At 38.6% G+C, this 23459-nt stretch overlaps 1 protein-coding gene across 1 annotated transcript in view; it reads left to right on the top strand.

Moving 5' to 3' along the window:
* The window catches only part of LOC101151550 (Gilles de la Tourette syndrome chromosome region, candidate 1), a 40387-nt gene extending 30962 nt beyond the window's left edge, over positions 1-9425 (top strand). Inside the window, exon 4 of the mRNA XM_055368056.2 lies at positions 9288-9425. Within this exon, the coding sequence (XP_055224031.1) occupies positions 9288-9417 (130 nt within the window). The 3' untranslated portion in view covers positions 9418-9425. The remainder of the gene's footprint in view (positions 1-9287) is intronic.
* The last annotated feature ends 14034 nt before the right edge of the window (positions 9426-23459 follow it).

The raw sequence follows: 23459 nt of genomic DNA, 5'->3' as shown, positions 1-23459 counted from the left end.
ACTGAAAACTTTTTCTCTAGTATCTGGAACATGACAAGGATGCCCACTTTCACCACTGTTATTCAACATAATACTAGAAATCCTAGCTAGAGTAATCAGACAAGAGAAAGAAATAAAGTGCATCCAAACCGGAAAGGAAGAAGTCAAATTATCCTTACTTGCAGATGATACAACCTTGTATTTGGAAAAACCTAAAGACTCCACCAAAAACCTATTAGAATTTATTCACAAATTCAGTAAAGTTGCAATATACAAAGTCAACATACAAAAATCAGTAACACTTCTCTGTGCCAACAGTGAACAATATGAAAAAGAAATCAAGAAAGTAATCCCATTTATGATAGCTACAAATAAAATAAAATACCTAGGCATAAATTTAACCAAATAGGTGAAAGATCTCTGCAATGAAAACTATAAAACATTAATGCAAGAAATTGAAAAGGACACACAAATATATAGAAAGATATTCCATGTTTATGGATTGGAAGAATCAATATTGTTAAAATATCCATATTATCCCTACCCCAAAAATCTACAGATTAAATGCAATTCCTATCAAAATACCAATGATATTCTTCACAGAAATAGGAAAACTATCTTAAAATTTATATGGAACCCCAGAAGACCCAGAATAGCCAAAGCCAACCTGAGCAAAAAGAACAACACTGGAGAAATCACATTACCTGACTTCAAATTATACTACAGAGTTATGATAACCAAAATAGCATGGTACTGGTATAAAAACAGACACATATATCAATGGAACAAAATAGAGATCCTAGCAGGAAATCCATACCTTTACAATGAACTCATTTTTGACAGCGGTGCCAAGAATATACATTGGGGAAAGAGTCTCTCCAATAAATAGTGCTAGGAAAATTGGATATTCATATGCCGAAGAATGAAACTAGATCCCTATCTCTATCTATATACAAAAATCAAATCAAAATCCATTAAATACTTAAATCTAAGACCTCAAACTATGAAACTACTACAAGAAAACATTGGGGAAACTCTCCAGGATAGGTCTGGACAAACATTTCTTGAGTAATACCCCACAAGCATAAGCAACCAAAGCAAAAATGAACAAATAGGATCACATCAAGTTAAAAAGCTTCTACAGTAGCAAATGAAATAATCAACAAAGTGAAGAGACAACCCGAAGTATAGGAGAAAAATATTTGCAAACTATTCATCTGACAAGGAATTAATAACCAGAATACATGAGGAGCTCAAATAACCCAACAGGAAAAAATTCAATAATCCAATTTAAAAATGGACCAAATATCTGAATACACATTTCTCAAAAGACATACAAATGGAAAACAGGTATATGAAAAGGGACTGAACATCATTGATCACCAGAGAAATGCAAATCAAAACTACAATGGGGTATCATCTCAACCCAGTTAAAATGGCTTTTATACAAAACACAGTAAATAACCAATGCTGGCGAGGGTGTAGAGAAAAGGGAACCCTTGTAGACTGCTGATGGTAATATAAATTAGTACAAGTACCTCAAAAAACTAATAATAGAACTACTATATGGGCCAGCAATTCCACTGCTAGGTGTATACCCAAAAGAAAGGAAATCAGTATATCTAAAAGATATCTGCCCTCCCATGTTTACTGCAGCACTATTCCCAATAGCCAATATTTGGAATCAACCTAAGTATCCATCAGTGAATGAATGGATCAAGAAAATGTGGTACATATACACAATGGAGTACGATTCAGCCATTAAAAAAAAATGAGATCCTGTCATTTGCAACCACATGGATGTAACTGGAGGTCATTATGTTAAATGAAATATGTTGGGCACAGAAAGACAAACTGCATGTTCTCACTCATTTGTGGGAGCTAAAAATTAAAACAATTGAACTCGTGGAGATAGAAAGTAGAATAATGGTTAACAGAGGCTGGGAAGCGTGATGGGGATGGGAGCAGGAAAGTGGGGATGGTTAATGGGTACAAAAGTATGATAGAATGATTAAAATCTAGTATTAGATAGCACAACAGGGTCTATAGTCAATAATAATTTTTTGTACATTTTTAAATAAATGTGAATAATTGGGATGTTTGTAACACAAAGACATGATACATGCTTTCGGTGATATATACCCCATTTGCCTTGATATGAATATTATATATTGGATGCCTGTATTAAAATATCTCATGTAGGCCAAGCATGGTGACTAACTTCTGTAATCCTAGCACTTTGGGAGGCCGAGGCAGGAGGATCACTTGAGGCTAGGAGTTTGAGACCAGTCTGGGCAACATGGCAAGACCCCCATCTCTATAATTTTTTTTTCATTTACCAGGCATAGTGTCTGTAGTCCCAGCTACTTGAGAGGCTGAGGCAGAAGGATTCCTTGAGCCTGACAGGTCACTATCCTGCTGTGAGCCAGGATAGCACCACTGCACTTCAGCTGGGTGACAGAGTGAGACCTTGTCAATAAATATAAATAATGTTTATATATATTATATATAATGTATCCCATAAATATGTACACCTACTATGTACCCATAAAAATTAAAAATTAAAATTAAAAAAGATGAACGGCCAAAAGAAAAAAAATATTCAGGAAAAATTTAGTTTTCCTTAGGAATCAAGAATTAGGAAACACAGCATTCTTTTATAAAAAGAATTGCACAACACATTTTCCATAGGGAATATGTTCCAAGTCCCTCAGTGAATGACTAAAACTTTGGATAACACTGAACTCTTTACACACCATTTTTTTTCAATACAATAAACAAGACAGCTACTAAGTGACTAACAGTGGGAGGTAATATGTAGATATTACATTGAGGATACACTGAACAAAAGGATGACTCATGTCCCAGGTGGGATGGAGCAGGACAGCATATTTCACCACACTACCCAAAATCAACAGGGAATTTAAAAATGTATGAATTGTTTATTTCTGGAATTTTCTACTTAATATTGTTGGACCTCAGTTGGCCTCAGGAAGCTGAAACCACAAAATGTGAAAGTGCAGATGAGAAGGGAGGACTACATTCATGCTGGGAATCCCCATGAAGGTCTCACTGTGTATATGGAACACAAAATCCACAACCTCGGCCCTACAAAAAAATGTCCTAATAGCATTTCTCTGACAACATCCCTTGACATGGTCACATGCATAACACTGAAGAAAATATGTACATGTCGTTAAAAAAAAAAACAAGATGGGTGCAGTGGCTCATGCCTGTAATCTCAGCACATTGGGGAGGCTGAGGAGGGTGGATCACCAGAGGTCAGGAGTTCGAGACCAGCTTGGCCAACATGGTGAAATCCCATCTCTACTAAAAATACAAAAATTAGCTAGGCATGGTGGTGGGCACCTGTAATCCCAGCTACTGGGGAGGCCGAGGCATGAGAATTGCTTGAACTCGGGAGGCAGAAGTTGCAGTGAGCCAAGATGGTGCTACCACACTCCAGCTGGGGGGTAGAGCGAGACTCTTGTCTCCAAAAAACAAACAAACAAACAAACAGGCCAAAACTATTGTCTGATTCTCTAAATATGTGGTTTTCTAGTAGTCTAACTTGATCCCAGAGTTCTAAAATTTAGAAAAATAAGAAGAATAGATTATCACATGCACTTCAAGTAATCTTGAAGAGATGTTCTAACCTGATATCTAAGCTAAGATATCCTACAGCTAAGAGTTAAAGCTCTTTGGAAAGCGTTTGCAGATAATCTACAGCACTAACTAAAGACAGATTGATTTATTTTGTGCACAAACAAAAAGACTAGGATTTTAATCCCTTAATAAAAGTTATGGATTTATGCTTTAATAGAAAGCTCTGAAACTTGTCCATCAGGTAGGTAAAGGAAAGGTTGGCAGAAAAGGTCAAGTATCTCAACAGCAATATCAGATCCACTAAAACCAAAAGTCTCAAAGTTTTGCATTATAGAGCTTATAAATAAGTATTTTATACTAGAGAATTTTTAAAGCAGGTATTATAAAATGCCCATTTAAACCATTTAAAACTTCTTTCCAGATTGCAGTCAAAGGACATCTAATTTTAGTGAAGATAACTTCTTGGTGTACCTCCAAGATAAATTGAATACAAAATGTAATCCCAAGTAACTAAATGAGTTAACCTGCTACATAGGATTTTAGTGATAAGCCAATTATATTTAGAGAATGCCTGCCAAAAAATAATGACTAGATTTTCAGAAAAATTGATCTTGAGCCGTTCTTACTGATGCAACTTTGAGAGCAGGGCCACATGCCTACTGAGGAAAGGCCAGTTTTTGAGAGTCACACCTTGTTGTCAGCACCAGAAGAGTCTCCCTTTTCAGTCTCATGTCAATAAAGCATCCAGCATTCAGAACAGTGTCATGTCATTGAGAAATAAGATAAAAATAGAACCCTAATATGGTTCTATTTGCCCTTTTTAAAATTGTTCTTATCAAAGAGAGTGTTCTTACTCAGCTAGACATGTGTGGGGGCTTCTATCTGAGCCTAAAGAGCTGACCAGGGCCCAGAGTGGCAGCTGTTATGAGCTCTTATACCCAAGTTCATTCTTCCCTGGTGCAGAGTCAAAGACTTACCTACCGTCTGCAAGGAACAGACCTATCTTTCTTACATTATCCTCATACTTTGTGCATTGTCTAGTATCAATATTGCTGTCCCTACTTAACAGGAAGCCCATGCTAAGCTGGAGCCAATGGCTAGAATCAGTCCACATGAGCTTCCTGCCTACCTTGGCAGAGATGATCGTGAAACTATGCCCCTGCCTCCCAGCATCACATGAGATGCTTCTTCTGACTGAGCATAACCAATTTCCCCATTCTGCTGCAACTGTCAGAGTCTTTAGGCCTCATTCTGTGATTCAGGGCCCCTGCTATTATTATACCAGGAATCAAAGAGTGACAAGAAAAATAATCAAAAATATATTTTGTTTTTTAACAAAATAAGAATAAAATTATGTAGCAAAAGACAACACACAATGATGTTAGCACTCAGAAATGGGTTTTTTGCAAGTTGATACGCCGAAATATGTCCTGAGGCTTGTCTTGGATAAGATCTACATACTGGTCTCTGGCCAAGTTGCTGTGAATCATTGCAGGAGACATTGAAATCTAGGTTCTAATCTTCCTATACTCCTCTGTAAAAGCAGCCTATCACACAGTGCTCTTGGGTTCTTTGAGCTTCTGAAACAAGTGAAAAGGAGACACTGTTGTACTGATACTCTCTAGGGAGTGAATTGCCACCCCCAACATGCTATCTTCCTTCTTATTCATCAATGCCTTCTGTACGAAATAAGCCAATGATAAACCCACATACGTTGAGCTCCTGTCAAATTCAAAGTGCTCTGCCAAGGAGGAAGGATAAGCCATTCGTCCCACACTCAGCAAGCTAAAAGGCAAAGTTGGGGTAATACATTTTATATATATATACACACACATATATATATACACACACATATTATTATGTATATTATATATAATTATATATTATATATTTAAAATATATTATAAACATATTTTATAATATATGAAAAATATTTTTAATATATAAATATATAATTATATATTTTATAATGTATATATTATATATTATGTACTATATATATTATTACCCCATATATATGATATATAAACATATAGGTTTTGGATTCAGCCTTGGGCTTAAATCTAGGCTTCATCACTTGCTGCCTTGGTCACTTTGCTTAACCTTAAAGTATGGAAGGTGATCAGCAGAGTGTTTGGCCCAAAGTAATTCCTTAAGAAACTGTAATTATTATCTATAATATATCCAGAAAGTGAGGGGACTTTGAGGATCATTGTTGGCCTAATATACATCAGTAACTATTGTAGACACATATTTTATACATTGACTCCTTGGTAAGTCTACTTAGGCTGTACGGAGGTGTGTGTGTGTGTGTGTAGTCATCCCTTGGAATGTGGCAAAATTCCCATAACTTGTAAATATTATAGCAGGACTGGGTTCAAACCCTGACTCTATCTGGCCCAAAGCCAGATACGACCACAGAACACTGGTGCTACAGTCTGAAGCTACGCCGTCCAATATGGGAGCCACTAGCCAATATGGCTATTTAATTTAAATTCAAATTAGTTAAATTAAAAATCAAGTTCCTCAGTTGCACTGGCCACACGTCCAAGGCTCAAAAGCCACACGTGGCTTATGGCCACAGTGTTGGATAATAGAGACAGTAGAACATTGCTATCAGCACCGAAAATTCTACTGAGAAGCACCAATCTAGATAAAAAGATGAACACAATAAACATTTTTCACTGGCCAGAAAAATGATGGTATCTGTTAAGTTAAAGCAATGATAGAATGAAGGAAGTGATCATTCTGTATCCCTGAGTGGGCTGTGATAGTCATAGTTAAATAAAACTCTAACCTTCACCTTTAGGTCTCTATTATGCAGGAGTTAGGAAGCAACTAAGCTCCTAGAAGTTGCTATTATCTGTCTGGTTAATATGCTTTCATCAAGCTCAGAGAAGCGTTCTGTTAATGTAAGTTTGTCTCCGTTTCTTCAGTAAACTGTTACCAGTGAAATAAAATTGTGTGGAACAGTCAAACGAGGTGTTAGGAATGTCACTGTGCACACATGCGAGTATCAACTCCTTTGCAAGTTTGTTCAAGCTGTTAGCTCTTTTCTTTGGTGCTCAGTTAGATACTTGTTTGTGCTTTTTCTACTTAAAACAATAGTAGAAATGACCAAGTGTTTGAATTAGCCTCCTTTTCAAGAGTTCAGTTTAGCCAGGTTTTTAAAAAACTAATTATAGAATAGAACTTTCATTTCATTTTTATTCATTTGCTTAATCAATAAATATTTGGAAAAAAAGAAATATTTGCTTATCACCTGCTCTGTATCTATCTGCTGCTGGGCTGGATGCTAAGGATGCAAAAATTAACCAAAATAAACTGGGCCCCTAATGCCACGGCATTTAGAGTTTTTGGTCTTCTCTCACCATAAAATATTTAGATTTTACTACAAAAGATAAAAAAATGTATAGGAAATAATTTGACTTACATAACTTAGCAAATAATGACACATCCCAAGTATGACAAATTAATCACCACTGGAATATAAATTCTTGTTCACCATTCTCTTTCCTCTTCCTTACTATGCCTCTGTCTTATACTACAAGCCCTGTAAATATTACACTTATTCTCAGAGAAAATTCGGATATAAGGTTATTAATTTTTTTTTCACAGATGGAAAGAAAGAAGTACAAAAAAAACCCCCACAATTATTGTTTCAAGTTTATACACTATGTAGAGATCCTAGAAATAGAAATCCTGCCTGGCAAAGAAAACCAGAACTAGACAGAGGTTAAGGTTAAAGTTGTGAACACAGATTCTATTCAGGAACAATTGCAAAGGAGAAAGAAAACCAGGCTCAATTCAAATATAGCATGGACAAGTGGAGATTTATAGCCAAGGAGGAGGGTGAGGTCAGTGGATGGAAAATTACTGAGAGGAAACATCAGATGTAATGGGAATTCTGGCTAAACTGACTTCATAGGATTCTTGGTGAAGGTGGGCCAGGATGATCACATACCACAGGTTATGCGGATGAAGAATTTGATTGTAAAACCACATTCAGATCTTTGAAAGTCTGCTTTCTATGTCACTACATTTAAATTATAAATGCAAGTGAGTTGTTACCAATGCAGCATCCTAAAGCTGAGTTAAGTAGCCACGAAGATTCTATGAGTAAAAATCCTTTCATTTTATCAAATTTGGCCAAGAAGGATTCTTTAAAAGGTGAGCCTACAAAAGCCGATGTGATTGAACATTGTTTCATGGTCTATGCAGTCAATTTGTGTTTTCCTTATGGCCTGAAGACAAGTGGCCATGAGCAGTGAACATTTTTGACTGGAGTCTAAGAACCCGTATTGTTTCTAAATGCAATCTATTGGAAAATTCCACTGGGAAAGAAAATCACAAGTCAACCTAAACCAGTAAGATAATATTAAAAGAACAGAGAATGGACAATAACAATAACTTCATTTTTATGTAACACTTATCTCTATCATGAAAAAGCAAATTGTCTTAGTATTGTCTGAAAAACTTGGAAGACTAAGAACATGCTAAGCAAGAATTAGTCCTGTTAAGAACATTCAGAACAGAAGCTGCCAATCTTAATAGCAACTGTTCTTTTCAAAAACTGTATATTCAACTTTCTGTGTATTTTGACTTTGGTTAGAAGAGGTAAGAAAATAAGAAGATGACTACCTATTTAAATATGAAATAAAATAATGCAACAATTGTGCATTTCTTTCTTTCCCAGGACCTCACACAATCACTTCAAATGCTGCCATCAAAAAGGAGAACATTTTGGTATAGGAAGCAGATTGATTTGTAAAGATCAGGATGTGGTTTGCAAGAGATATAGGTTCTACATTCATTTTTCTATGTGAAAAATACAATAGTTATGTTGCATTGACTACAGAAGGCAAGACAACTAAAAGAGACCCACCAGATTTCTCTTCATGGCTCTACTTTTACCCTCAATTTTTCCTTTTCTAAATATGAAACTTAAATTTTTGTCTTCTTCCTTTAAACACTCTTGGTCATACATCAGCGGTTTCCAAGTCAATACTTTGCCTCCTTAATTTCAAATTCATCAAGCTTTAAATTGATTTTGAAAACTTTTTTCCATTAAATAAATGTTTTAAACTCTTTCTGGCCAATTAACTTTGTTTGCTCCCAAATAGTACTTACTAGGGTAGCCCTTCTTATTCATCTAATCATCCTGTCATCATAAAATTCTAGTATTATTTTCTAACAGTTGAGTACAATGCATTTTCCTTCCCCCAAAGAATTCACAATTGACCTTAAGAGGCAAATAATACACACATATTATGGTAAATAAAAATACAAATCAGTAAATTACACATTCACCAAAGACTTTTTAAGAATGGTGTTTACTGGACAGCCGAAGTAATCAAAAAAGTCTATTTTTAGAAAAAGTGCACTTAATTGGGTTCTAAACAAAGGAAAGACTAGAGAGGCAAGACAGTCTATACAAAATAAAAAGAGAAATGATAACTGTTAGGAACAAAAGCAGAAATGACATGCACATCTTATATTTCAGAAGGCAGTGACAAGCCAATTTGTCTATAGGGAAAGGTTTTCAAAACTTTCTTAATCACTGAGTTTTACTGACCTTCTTTCTAGAATGTTCAGGACTGGCAATAACTTCCCCTCAGTGATGTAAGTACATTCATGTAAAAAAAAAGTATTAGACCCAGAGAAAATGTTCATTGTTTCTAAACAATATTTCTGTATTTCAGGATCTTCAAAATCCAGGTAAGAAACACAGTGAAGAACTCATCTACTGCAAGCTTGGCCCCATCCATCGGTACCAATGAAGAGAGACAAATCAGGATAGAAAGACATCACTACCGTCTCTATGGTCAGTGATATTATGGACTAATGAATAAAAATAACTGCTTTACACAGGATTCTACAATGTTCTACAGTGATTTCATATACTCCTTTCATTCTTGCAATGACCCAAATTTAAGTGTTGTGTTTAAACCGAAGTTAGGCACACGTTAATATCTCTACTTTACTAATGAAAAAAACCCGAGGTTAAGTAATTTATCCTTGCTCGTCTTCCTGTCAATGACAGAGGCACACTTTTTATTTTTATTTTTTATTTATTTTATTTTTTTTATTATACTTTAAGTTCTAGGGTACATGTGCATGACGTGCAGGTTTGTTGCATATATGTATACATGTTGCTGTGCTGCACCCATTAACTCATCATTTAACATTAGGTATATCTCCTAATGCTATCCCTCCCCATTACCCCCACCCCACAACAGGCCCCAGTGTGTGAAGTTCCCCTTACTGTATCCAAGTGTTCTCATTGTTCAATTCCCACCTATGAGTGAGAACATGCGGTGTTTGGTTTTTCGTCCTTGCGATAGTTTGCTCAGAATAATGGTTGCCAGCTTCATCCATGTCCCTACAAAGGACATGAACTCATCCTTTTTTATGGCTGCATAGTATTCTATGGTGTAGATGTGCCACATTTGCTTGATCCAGTCTATCATTGACAGACATTTGGGTTGCTTCCAAGTCTTTGCTATCGTGAATAGTGCCGCAATAAACATACGTGTGCATGTGTCTTTATAGCAGCATGATTTATAATCCTTTGGGTATATACCCAGTAATGGGATGGCTGGGTGAAATGATATTTCTAGTTCTAGATCCTTGAGGAATCGCCACACTGTCTTCCACAATGGCTGAACTAGTTTACAGTCCCACCAACAGTGTTAAAGTGTTCCTATTTCTCTACATCCTCTCCAGCACCTGTTGTTTCCTGACTTTTTAATGATCGCCATTCTAACTGGTGTAAGATGATATCTCATTGTGGTTTTGATTTGCATTTCTCTGATGGCCAGTGATGATGAGCATTTTTTCATGTGTCTGTTGGCTGCATAAATGTCTTCTTTTGAGAAGTGTCTGTTCATATCCTTCGCCCACTTTTTGATGGGGTTATTTTTTTCTTGTAAATTTGTTTGAGTTCTGTGTAGATTCTGGATATTAGCCCTTTGTCAGATGAGTAGATTGCAAAAATTTTCTCCCATTCTGTAGGTTGCCTGTTCACTCTGATGGTAGTTTCTTTTGCTGTGCAGAAGCCCTTTAGTTTAATTAGATCCCATTTGTCAATTTTGGCTTTTGTTGCCATTGCTTTTGGTGTTTTAGACATGAAGTCCTTGCCCGTGCCTATATCCTGAATGGTATTGCCCAGGTTTTCTTCTAGGGTTTTTATGGTTTTAGGTCTAACGTGTAAGTCTTTAATCCATTTTGAGTTAATTTTTGTATAAGGTATAAGGAAGGGATCCGGTTTCAGCTGTCTACATATGGCTAGCAAGTTTTCCCAGCACCATTTATTAAATAGGGGATTCTTTCTCCATTTCTTGTTTTTGTCAGGTTTGTCAAAGATAAGATGGGTGTAGATGTGTGGTATTATTTCTGAGGGCTCTGTTCTGTTCCATTGGTCTACATCTCTGTTTTGGTACCAGTACTATGTGTTTTGGTTACTGTAGCCTTGTAGTATAGTTTGAAGTCAGGTAGTGTGATGCCTCCAGCTTTGTTCTTTTGGCTTAGGATTGTCTTGGCAATGCGGGCTCTTTTTTGGTTCCATATGAACTTTAAAGTAGTTTTTTCCAATTCTGTGAACAAAGTCTTTGGTGTCTTGATGGGGATGGCGTTGAATCTATAAATTACCTTGGGCAGTATGGCCATTTTCACGATATTGATTCTTCCTATCCATGAGCATGGAATGTTCTTCCATTTGTTTGTGTCCTCTTTTATTTTGTTGAGCAGTGGTTTGTAGTTCTCCTTGAAGACGTCCTTCACATCCCTTGTAAGTTGGATTCCTAGGTATTTTATTCTCTTTGAAGCAATTGTGAATGGGAGTTCACTCATGATTTGGCTCTCTGTTTGTCTGTTATTGGTGTATAAGAATGCTTGTGATTTTTGCACATTGATTTTTTTATCCTGAGACTTTGCTGAAGTTGCCCACTGAGCTACACCTACAGAGTGCATGCTGAAAACAATGCAGTGAAAATCAGGGTGTTTCCCCCTGGAAAAATCTATACAATTTAAGAGTGAGAAAGAGAGAGGGAGTGGTAGACTCCTAATTAAATTAAAGTTTGAAAGGTTTCTTAACTTTCTTAAAGACTAATAGCATAGCAGAGACTGATTTTCAAAGGGGATCATTAATTTTCCTTAATTTTAAACTAAATCTCAAAGTATATTTTATTCATATTCAGAAAAGGATAAATGGAAGATCAAAAAGCAATAATGCAGACCTCACCAGTGCCCAGCCCCTGAGGGAACCATTGCACTGCATTTTTTATGTCAGCCGACCTTTCCTTTTTAGTATTCATGAAAACTTAGCAAATAATCCATTGAATTGATTTCAGGGACATATATCCATTGCTTCCTGCCTGAAACGTGAAGCTCAAGCATGGTTATCTGACACAGGAGTGCCCTTTCATTCTGTCTTCTGTAGGAACAACTGTACAGAACAAGTAAATGAGCGACCCAATGAAATCTCCCATCCCACAGTCTGCTCTTGCCTTACTATTCAATTCATCTCTCTTCATCCGCACAGGGCTCTTGTTCTCCTTCAAAGCAAGCTCCGGGGCTATGGAGGAAAATTCAGGTGCAATGTACAGAAACCACTTCACTTGTTAGCCAAGAGGATATTTAAGGTGCTGAGCAATGAAAAGTTAATACGATGTACTATTCAGTCTCCATAAATCACCTCTAAGTTTAACATCCTAAAGGTCCTATCAGACACCATGCCCTGTGTTTATGCTGTTTACCCGTATATCATTCATGAGTTTCATGATGACTTGCTGAGAAAAACAATACATTACAGTGCAAGATTGAATCGCAGCTATTTATTTTCACTTTATAAGACAGATGGCTAAGAGATAACTTGTTCAAAGGAAGGCAAAAGACAATCAAATGTCATGGGCTCAAGATAAGCCAGCTGGCACTATCAACCACACCAGGCAGGCTACCAATTTATAATTCAACTGTTGGGATGTTTATCATTGAAATGTTCAACTTCCTGGAGCAAACATTGACTATTTTGCCAGTAATAGGAGCCAAAATGCTATTATATTCAACTTAGCGGTCACAAAAAGATAAAAGGCTAAGCAACTCATCTTACACAAACCCACATTTGTCCACAAGGGGCTTCATAATGAGGTAGCCACTTGCAAGTAAAAGTGATGTGCTCTGATTTGGAATACTAGGACTTAGTTTATTCCCACAGCCAAGAGGCCTGGATTTTCTTTAACTAAAATCATTATTTTAGCTTAAGGTGTCATTCTCTACAATGCGTTTTCTAAAATGTGTGACTTAGTATTATTCATGCTGAACCAATTTAAAAGGTATTGACTTGCTATCACTCAGCAAAGCAGGAACTGGACAGGTGTTTTTAGAAGGCAGCTTGTTTACAAATTTTCAGAGTTCAGAATGCTAAAGGGGAGAGCACTGGGTGACAATTGTTACTACTGGGTCCTTGTGCAGTCAAAGGGGATCAGGAGAATATATAGTTCTTCTTGGAGCAAGGAGACACTGTAAGTAAACGATTTTAAAAAATTAGAGAGCTGAGCACAGTGACTCACACCTGTAATCCTGGCAACTCAGGGGGCTGAATCCGGAGGATCACTTGAGGCCAGGAGGTCAACACTAACCTGAACGACATAGAGAGACCCCATCTCTATTTAAAAAATTTTAAAATTAACCAGGCATGGTAGTACGCGCCTGTAGTCTCAGGTACTTGTGAGGCTGAGGTGGGAGAATTGCTTGAGCCCAAGGAGAAAATTAGAAAGGTTCTCACTTTTGGCCTACTTTTGATTTGTGTCCCAATCTGTAATAATTATAAAATTCAAATTTCCACCGAATTGATGAACTGCAAGATTAAAAGAGAACCACTACACACAGTGAAAAGACTAACCCCAGGTGGGAAACAAGAAGACCAAAGGAAAACAGCATGTCAAATGGTTTAGAAACCAAGTTCAGGAAATTCAATATTCACTGTTAATTTTCCCATGAGTCCATATATTGTTTTCTTTTTTGTCTCTAGCCAGCTGTGCTTTTTAATAGGACAAATATTTGCTATTCAGATGTATTCCAATTATTTATTTAAAAAGAAAAGTTCTATAGGATTATCGAGTCTGTCCCTTCAAGAAAATTTTTCTCCACTTTTTATTGCCTGGTGTAGCATCCACAATGTGATTTTGATAAATTCTTCATCGTCATTAACAATAATCATGTTAACAAGGAAAGATGTAGATTGTTTGTAACTTTAGTTCAAGGAGAGATAATGAGAGCTAAATAAACTTGATACGAATTGGAAATTGGACGAAATGGATAAGGCCACAGGGTAAGCAGTTTCCAGAGTCGTGGCCATAGAATGAATGACTCAGACCTGAGTGCTCAGTCACAACAAGGTGCAGCACAGCCTGCCTCCTCTGAAGATGAGTTTATTAACTTCCAACAAGGCCTCCAGCTGCTCATTAGCTGTGAATACTCTGGAGAGGAACACAAGGAGCTGCTTCTTTTATTATTCCCTTAAAGAAGCTAAAATATGGTTTTCAATGTGATGCGGACTGGAAACACTGATTTATTCAAATGATCTTGTTAATGTAAGCTACTTTTGCTTCTGGTACAAAGTACTTTGAGCTTTGTGTGTGTGTTTTAATGGCAAAACTCTCCATTGGTGTGCTTGGGCCTCTTCTACCTGCAAGCATAATCAATGAAGAAAGGTACTGGGAGACTTTTCTGTATACAAAATTGAACTAGTGCCGCCATATTTATTTCTCATCAGTCTTTTTTAATGGGATTATCGACATGTGTGTAAAAGTGACTTTCCTAGCTTGATTCATTTTTGCCTCTTTTTTACATGAGAAAACCATCAAACCCCTGATGAAAACAGTGCAATGATACTACACTGATTATAACAAGCTTACTTACTTCATTATTCATTGTGTTCTCTAGATGAATCATATGTTTTCCATATACGGAAAAGACAGGTTAAATCATAAGTGCCCCTTAGTGCTTACCTGGAGAGAAGCAGAAAGCAACTTTCCTACCACAATGCCCTGGGAAATAAGGGAATGTCCAACTTTTCACCAAATCAAATGGTGTTTTTTTCTATCCTCATCCTTCTTAATATTTTTGGCACATCAAACTGTTTACTCCCCTCTCCTTGCCAGAGAGCTTCCCTTAGCTGATATGTAACACACCAACTTAGTCTTCCTGCCTCAAAAACAAAATTCTTTCTCCACATTTACACACTGACCTTATACCATGTCCCAGTCTCTGAGCATGTTCCCCCCAACCCAATCATCAATCTAACACTCTTCTCTGACACTTTAAGAAAATCCATCCTTGATTTAGTCTCAGTCATCACCTCTGTGTATTTGAAAATCAAATCCTTCTTGACAACTCATCCTTCATCCAATTCTAGGACTGTATCCTTATCATTCTACCACACAGATTTTCTAGAAAAGAAGAATGAGGTTGTCATTCTTAACAGAACAACATATCCAAATGACTAGCTTCCCAAACGTGTTGTTTTTCTATGGCCCTCCAGGAAAAAATTACAACCAGAAAATTAGTCAAAATAGAAGCAACAAAATATCAGTTCACAAGGGATTAGACTATATTTTTCTTAGCATTCACTGTATTTGTTTCTAAATCAAAATCACTAGGGTTCATAGGTGGCAGAGATATTCCAGTTTCTATGAAATTTTGCATGTGAACTATATGCCCTGACATTCCATATCTCCTCTTCCTGACCTTGAAATCAAGAATTCAGTCTCAAAATATGGTCTTTTACAAAGAACACTGAGCACAGAGGTTGCCTTAACAAGAAAGCATTCTAATTCTGTCATAAATTAAAGGCAGCACTTCAGAGAATAAAGCATAAACTGCTGCCACTCCATTCCTGAGAGAGATCAAATGATCCTTTCTATAAAACCTGTCTTTCTATTACCAGGAACTAGGAGTTCAACAAATAACCAATGAGGAATTTAAAAGTTTCATGTGTGGATGTCCTGAAACGGATCCTGGGTGGGTCTGAACGTATGTTTGTCTTCACAGAGTCTTCTTACTTCTCCAGTCTTAATTTGAGAAAGTCTCCCAATAGGCACTTTTGTCATAAATATTCCCTTCTAATTTACATTCAAATCAGTAACCATTTACTGAGTAGGTGCTAGAGACCTGAAAATAAATATACCAGAACCTCTGCAGGCCGTGATTCTAAAGGAAGTGTGCCAAGCCCAGCTCCACCATTCAGCAGCTATGTCACCTTGGGCAAGTAATTCACCTCTCTGCCCACATTTCCTCTTCCGTTACACGTGGAGAATAATAGTACCTATGCCATAGGCAAGACTGTTCTGGTGATTAATTGAAACAACTCATATAATGAGAGTAATAATATTATCTTCCTCTTGAGGCTTTGAGGGAATTAAATAGCTGGAAACATGTAAAACAGAGACAGCAGTTTCGGACACACTGTGCATATAACATTTACACCCAGTAAATGGCAGTCCTCATTGTCATTGTTATTGCCTGGTATCATATAGTTAGTTAAGGAGTTTCAACAAGATTCAGTGCCAGGAACACAGAGCGAGTCATTCTGAGAAGTGCTGTGGCACTGATCACCAGTGCCCAAACTCTCCCAATAGGAGTTTCAGGGAAATGACAAAGAGGAACTACCCCTTGAATGGACCCTGATCCAATGAGCCGAATGTCCCAGGCAAACAGTAGAGAGGCAGTGGAGGGCAGAGGCATCCCAGACAAGGAGGCAAGGAAGAGTATGCGGCACTTGCAGGGAGGAATGGCTCGTTCATACTGTTAGAGGGCAGGGAACGCAGACAGCTTAGAAATCCCCATAGGGACAGACCTGCACCCCAGTATCAGCCACACCAAGGAGTGGGCCTTTTTTCTGGAGGTAACAGGACACAAGTGAGTAATACGACCAAGTCCTTTTTCCCCCATCTGGAGCACTGGAGGTGTCAGAGCTGAAGGTGAAGAGATTAGTGAGGAAGCTGGGCAGTAGCCATGGCAGAGCATGAAGACAGCCTGACCTGGGCAGTGACTCAGCAGAGGAAGGCACAAAGATGCAGAGACCATCAGCGGAACAGATGGACACTGGCATGATGGGCCTGAGTCAGAAGACGAAGTGTAAATACCCGATGCTCTCATTCTGTGACCTGGGACATGAAGGTAGTCTCTTTAACAGCTCTCGTCTTGTAAAAGGGAGTGCTGATGTGTACACCATGAGATTGTCGTAAGCCATAAAACACATGATGTGAGTGGCAATGATCTGAAATCTGCAAAGGTCTGTATGGATGTGCAATGTACGTTACCTCCAAAGTACATGATTTCCCTGGAATGATTTGGGATGACTTCTAAAGCTATGAATTATTTTTCTCAGGGGGACCTCTTTCTTGGAAGGATCTTCTCATTTTTTTTACAAAAGAAAAAATATATATCTTTGGTCTTTAGAACTGTCCACGCTGGCTTGCTAGGTCCCTTCTGTGTCTGATGTCATTATGCCTATGTGTGCATAAATGCATGCTATTCCTCCTGCAGGCTTCCTTGTGATCTTGATCATTAACCAGCTTCTATTAAAACCAGTCAGCACAGAAAGACCAGGGAGGACTGAATGGGTTCTTAATGCTATATAAGGTCTGAGTGTAGACAACTCTTCTACATTTTCTGGACAGCTAACATGTAACACTCAAAAGGGAGTAAAAGCTACTTAGGAATATTTCCTGTTCCTTCAGTCATTGTGGCCATGGCAATGCACGTTCAAATGATTTAAAATGTGACCATTTGGAAAATGATCTCTCACAGCTTGTTGTAGTTGTACATATATATTTCTGTCGTATATATCTATATATTATATAGATATATTTGATATGGGTATACAGAGATATCATATATTTGATATATGTATATCTTTGAATTATTGTTCCTCTGTATTCTTTATGTCATTATAATTCCATCAAAAATGCTCCAAGAAATTATTCTGGGGTTAAAACACAAATAATGGACATTTTCAGGTATGACAGCAAATAGAGATATGCTCATACCTTTTATTTGTTCACTTGTCAATATAAATCTGTCTGTACCAGTTTTTACTGGTATCTTAGCTCACTTCTACATATCAGTTCTCTGCTTAGTAAGGCTGAAGCCAGAAAGCCATAAGTATTTCTCCGGTGTCCTCGTGATGTGGCCTCCTGTTGGATAGGAGGCAGCAGCAGGAAAACAGAAGGCTAGCAAATGAGAAATATCTTTGTCCTTTCTCCCTCCCTCCCTCTTTCCTTCTCTCTGCCTGCCTGTGCCTCTGGCGGGGTCTCTGGAAGTTGCTGTGTTGCTGGCACTCCTCTGAGGCCCCTGCTCCACGGTGCCAGCACTGGCTAAGGTGTCCTTGTGGTCAGGGGCCCCTTCCTACAAGTTTCAGCACCCATTCAGGACCCCCTGCAGCATGCAGCATGTGTGCGTTCGACTCTGATAACAACAGCTCCTCCCTTTTCCTCCCTGAGATCTGTGGGCAATAACAGCTTCCTGCTGTTACCAAGCTCTTGCTGCCCACTTTCTGTTTTTTCATCTCCTCCAATATTTTTTAAGCTATTCTCTTGATTAAGCAACCTCCTTGTAGAATATCTAGGTTTTTATTTCCTTTAAAAGACCCTGACTTATATAGCAGTCAGTACCGGTAGTGATCCCAGGAAACAATCACTCAAAACTGAATTCCAGTATTGATCTGCTGACCTGTTCAAGCTTGCATAGAATGACCTCCTTATTTGCAGCAGAAAATAGGTATCTAGTAAACTGAGACTTGAAGTGGCATTATAATGACTTAATCACCTCTTGTAGCTTGAGGTCAAAATTCTGCTAAAGACAAGGCTTTGGGAAAGCAAGTGGCCACTTCATTTAACTGTAACTTTTAGTACTGATGATTCAAAGGGCTACAGTGTGGGGCAGTTACTTCTAAATGCACTGGAGATACAGGGAAAGAAAAGGATACACTCAGAGCTTAAACTCTCAGTTCAAGGTATGGTCAGAAAATCAAAGAATGTCTACAGTAGTGAAGATGTAAGGGTTTTTATTTGTTTGTTTGTTTAAGGTAGCTCTAAAACAAACAAATAAAAACCTCACATCTTATAGTCATAATGCATTTAGGGCTGAGGATTATGCTAAAAACTAAATAGTAAATTGTAATACAGATTTGAGAGGTGGGCACGTAGTAGGCCATAGAGCCAGAAGGGCAATGCGAATGTTTCAGCTGTAGGGGCCAAGGGAAAACCTCCCCTTCACCTAACAGGGTGCAGAAGCTTATATACCATCTCGAAATTACAGAGTGAATGGGGGCTTTGATCATGGCAAAACAAGTTATGGGAGAAAGAGAAGAGGAAGTCTGGCTAGCAAGGTGGCCTTGTTACATAACTGAAACCTCACAGATAGCAGCCCTCAGAGACAAAGGATAGTAAATCTTTCTGACCTTTAAAAGTAGCAGACTCAGTTAATCTTTCCTAGATCTGGACAAGGGGAGACCTGGCTGCATCAGTGCAGAGTCTCTACAGATGCCACTCTCCCCACGAAAGACAGCTTCGCAGAGCCACTTCTGTTTGCTGGCTCAATGAATAACAATCTCAAAGGATGTCAAAGAAGTACATTTGGTGGTAACATATTTGATTTCTTTCACAACTCACAGGGATCATTGGTGGTACTCAATAGACTCAGGAAAGAGAGAGATGAGCTGCCTACTGGATTGTTACCTGGCCTGTGTAATTGGATAGTCTCCAGTCTGGTGAGCAGAAACTAACTCGAGTGAGGACAACAGAGGGTCACAGTCTCTTACGCAGTATCAGAACAAGACCATCTCACAGAGGCAGAGTGCTTTTATTGGAGGGGAAGCTGACTTCTTTTGAGTTTGAATCCTGCTACATTGTCACTGGTGTCCATTATCAATCCTTTGTCTAAGCTTCCTCAAAAGGACCTGTGTCATATTCTTGAGCAGCTATACACTGGGTAGACAGAATGGCCCAGATTTTAGAATTTACTAAACACTTGCTCTGCACTGACACTAATCTCTAGGCAAAGTCATGGTGGTTTATTGTCAGAGGGGAAACTTACACAGTTTAGATAATAATGGAGTTTTAGCCCAAGTCTTTCTCATAATAGGTCCACAGACCCACCCTGCTGGAATGTGTACAGTTGCTGAAGGTATAATGGGTTATACACACTTAGCAGCAGCTGGAATCCTCACCTTGGTTGCATGACCTAAGCTAAGAAGGACCAAGTGGATGGCCCTGAGATATCACCACATTGCTACCAAATAGTAAAACCAAAGCAACATTATGCTCTTGGGGAAACTTATGAATTTAGTCATACCATAAAAATACCATAAAAGACTTGAAAGAGGCAGTACGGATCATTAATTTTACATCTCCATTTAATCCACTCCTTTGGTCCAGACAGAAGTTAGATCATCGTATAAAGAATAGACCGGGCGCAGTGGCTCATACCTGTAATCCCAGCACTTTGGGAGGCCGAGGCAGGCAGATCACAAGGTCAGGAGTTCGAGGCCAGCCTGACCAACATGGTGAAACCTCGTCTGTACTAAACATACAAAAAAAATTAGCTGGGCATGGTGGTACATGCCTGTAATCCAAACTACTCAGGAGGCTGAAGCAGGAGCATCACTTGAACCTGGGAGGCAGAAATTGCAATGAGCCGAGAGCGTGCCATTGCACTCCAGCCTGGGCGACAGAGTGAGACTCCATCTCAAAAATAAATAAATAAATAAAAAGATCTTTTTATCTTTGCATCTTGCTAGGAAGATGATTTTTTTATTGGCGTAAGATGGAAATTTGCTTATGAATAGAAGGCTGTGTACGGATTCCTAGTGCCAAAAAGGTAGGTTGTTTCAATATGTACCTGTTGGCTTTCAAACCCATATGCCCTCTTATATAATTGGCTCTACGACACTAGCACTAGAAGTCTGAAAACTACGTTTCCCAGAGACTCCCTTGCCTGTTGGCTTGCTGTGAATTTTGTCATTTCTGGGAACTAGTAGAATATCCAAAGACTGAAGGGAAGAAGGAAGAAGCCTCTGTTTATGCTCATTCTCCCCACCTCCCTCCTTCCAACAGTGTCGCTGAAGTGTTTGCATCTCTCTGCAATCCTAGTGTGTGCAGCAGTCTCTCCACAGTAATCACCGGCCACACAGCCCCTTTACCATGAATCCAGCATTGGCCCAGGACACTCCCACCTTATAGGTTCCGACACTAGCCAGTCAGTTTCAGCATCTCACGTGGCACAGGCAATACAACAAGCGTGCTTCTGAATTCTGGTAAAACCACTTTCTTCCCTTTTGCCCTCTGAACTGATATTTATTTCTGGGTTACACTGAGTGCCCTGTTTTAATCTTTGGTTTATCCAACACTTTTGAGACTTCCCCATCTTAAGCCTCCTGCATTTGAAGTGCATAACATGATGTTCATTTTTCTGATTGGACTCTGGCAGAAAAATCCATTTAAAAAATGTCTTTATGGAAATTACGCATACACATCCTTTCCCAATCCATCTCTGCTTTCCCTGAACTTCCTGCTGCCCTATGCTAGGCTGCTTAATGAACTCTTGGAGTACCTTTCTCCTCAACACTATAGTTGTACTGTATGTCAATTGGGCATTATATGATCAGAGAAACACGCTGGACTTAGGCCACACTGTCTTTATGATATAGGACATCCTCTATGTATCTTTCACTACCAAGGAGCTCCTTTCTCAGTCATTGCAGTTAATATGACCTCCTTGAGGACAAGGGCTTCATTTGCATGTTTGTCTGTGTTTCCTCACCACATTTTTTTTTTTTTTGAGATGGAGTCTCGCTTTGTCCCCAGGCTGGAGTGCAGTGGTGCAATCTCGGCTCACTGCAAGCTCCACCTCCCGGGTTCACACCATTCTCCTGCCTCAGCCTCCCGAGTAGCTGAGACTACAGGTGCCCGCCACCACGCCCAGCTAATTTTTTTTGTATTTTTAGTAAAGATGGAGTTTCACCGTGTTTGCCAGGATGGTCTCGATCTCCTGACCTCGTGATCCACCCGCCTCGGCCTCCCAAAGTGCTGGGATTACAGGCGTGAGTCACTGCACCCTGCTCTTCACCACATTTTTTAATGTTCAGTTAATAGTATTGAGTAAATTGATCGATAAAGTTTCTGTATATAAATGCAGTGTTGCCAAATTCAGAAAATCCTCATGTTAAACAACTCAATTTTTTATCTGTTAATAGCATCAACAAGGATTAGTGTTGGAGCCTTTCTCTTCAGACCAATACTATGTGTCCAGGTCGCCAGAAGAGTGTTCTGGGGAAAGCTGCCCCCACACAAGGCTGCAAGCTCCGAGTCAGAGCCTGGACTTCCTGTGACTTGAACACACAGTATTTCTGCTATCATTGTACACACTACTCATAATTTTGATACATGTATTTAATATGTCAATTAGTGTTCTCATGTTTTACCACAAAGACCAGGTTTACATAATCAGAAAGCACAAAAAGGCAGGATCATGTTAGTAGTGTCTAAAAGATTTTATGAAACTTCCCTCTGCAACACAATTGGTATTTCACTTTAAGAAGCTAATAAATATTTTAGAATGGCATTTCATTTGTTTTACAATGACATTTGGTATTACAATGAAGGAGGTAGAAAAAGAATGTAAAAAGGTTCCCTCCACTACTCACTGGATTCCTTATATTTAGAGACCAAACTGCTTTACAGCGCTCATGAGTCACCGTAAATCATTAGCAATGGCAGTACGACCTTAACCAGTGGTAGAGGTGAAGTCCATTGAATCCTAAATACACAAATCTACAGTTGACACTAAACAGCTTTCAAATTTATTTATTTAGCATATTGTATTGAATCATATCTCAACACTATTCATTATCATTCCAGTGGGAGAAATGCCACTTCACATATGCATAAGAAATTGATGATATAGAAAAATTATTTTTAGTGAAATCATATTTTTAAGAGTCACTTGCCCTAAGTCCTTGAATGCACAGGATATGCAACCTGAGGTCATTTCCAGTATAACACAAGCCTCACAGAGCCCAAGCAAGGGAAAAGGGAGATCAGCAGAATTCCAAAGCAGAAGCTGTACAGAATCTCTGAGGCAGTGGTTCTCAGCTCTGCCTGTTCATTAGTATCACCTGGGTGGATGTGCTGCCTTACATCTGTCATTTAAGTCATTAATATGTATCAGGAGTAAAGTCAGAGCAGTACAAGGGTCAAGGGTGAGTGCAGGGCTAAGGAAAGCAGGTGAGGTTAGTCACTTCTCTCTCCTCCTCTTCTCCCACTAAACCTTCAGGGCTAGAGAATCACAATCTAAGAACTGACTGGCTTTGTTTGTTGTGCTTGGGGTCTCCACCCTGAAGTTCATTAACCCCCTGCCCCCAAAGCTCTTTGGCGCTGACATAAACAGGGGCTTGGTCACAAAACAAAGTAACATGACAAGAGCACAACCACCACAAAAGAAAAGCATCATACTGAAAATGCACATTGCAACAGGCAACAATATTACAATAGGTAAACTGTGAACTTTAAATTAACATAATATACAAATTAGACAGATGTGAAAGGATATTATTAATATGAAGGGATAAAAATGATGAAAGAGAACCAAGCAGAAATATTATGTATGAGAAATGTAATGACTGAAGTAAGAGACACAAAAGATCAATGTCTTGGGGCTCCACACAAGACTTGTTTTGGCTAGTATGATGTCTTCAGACACAATACAGGGCTCAAAATATGCTTGTATGGTGGAGCTTATGCTCTTGCTCTTTTACTATCAACATGAGAAGAATATGTCCTCGGGTAGGCCACTAGCCCCAGGAAGAAAATGAG

Source organism: Gorilla gorilla, chromosome 17 (assembly GCF_029281585.2).
Source record: "Gorilla gorilla gorilla isolate KB3781 chromosome 17, NHGRI_mGorGor1-v2.1_pri, whole genome shotgun sequence".
Lineage (NCBI taxonomy): Eukaryota > Metazoa > Chordata > Mammalia > Primates > Hominidae > Gorilla > Gorilla gorilla.
Note: the sequence above shows the minus strand (reverse complement) of the source record. Positions and strands in the feature narration are given on the sequence as shown.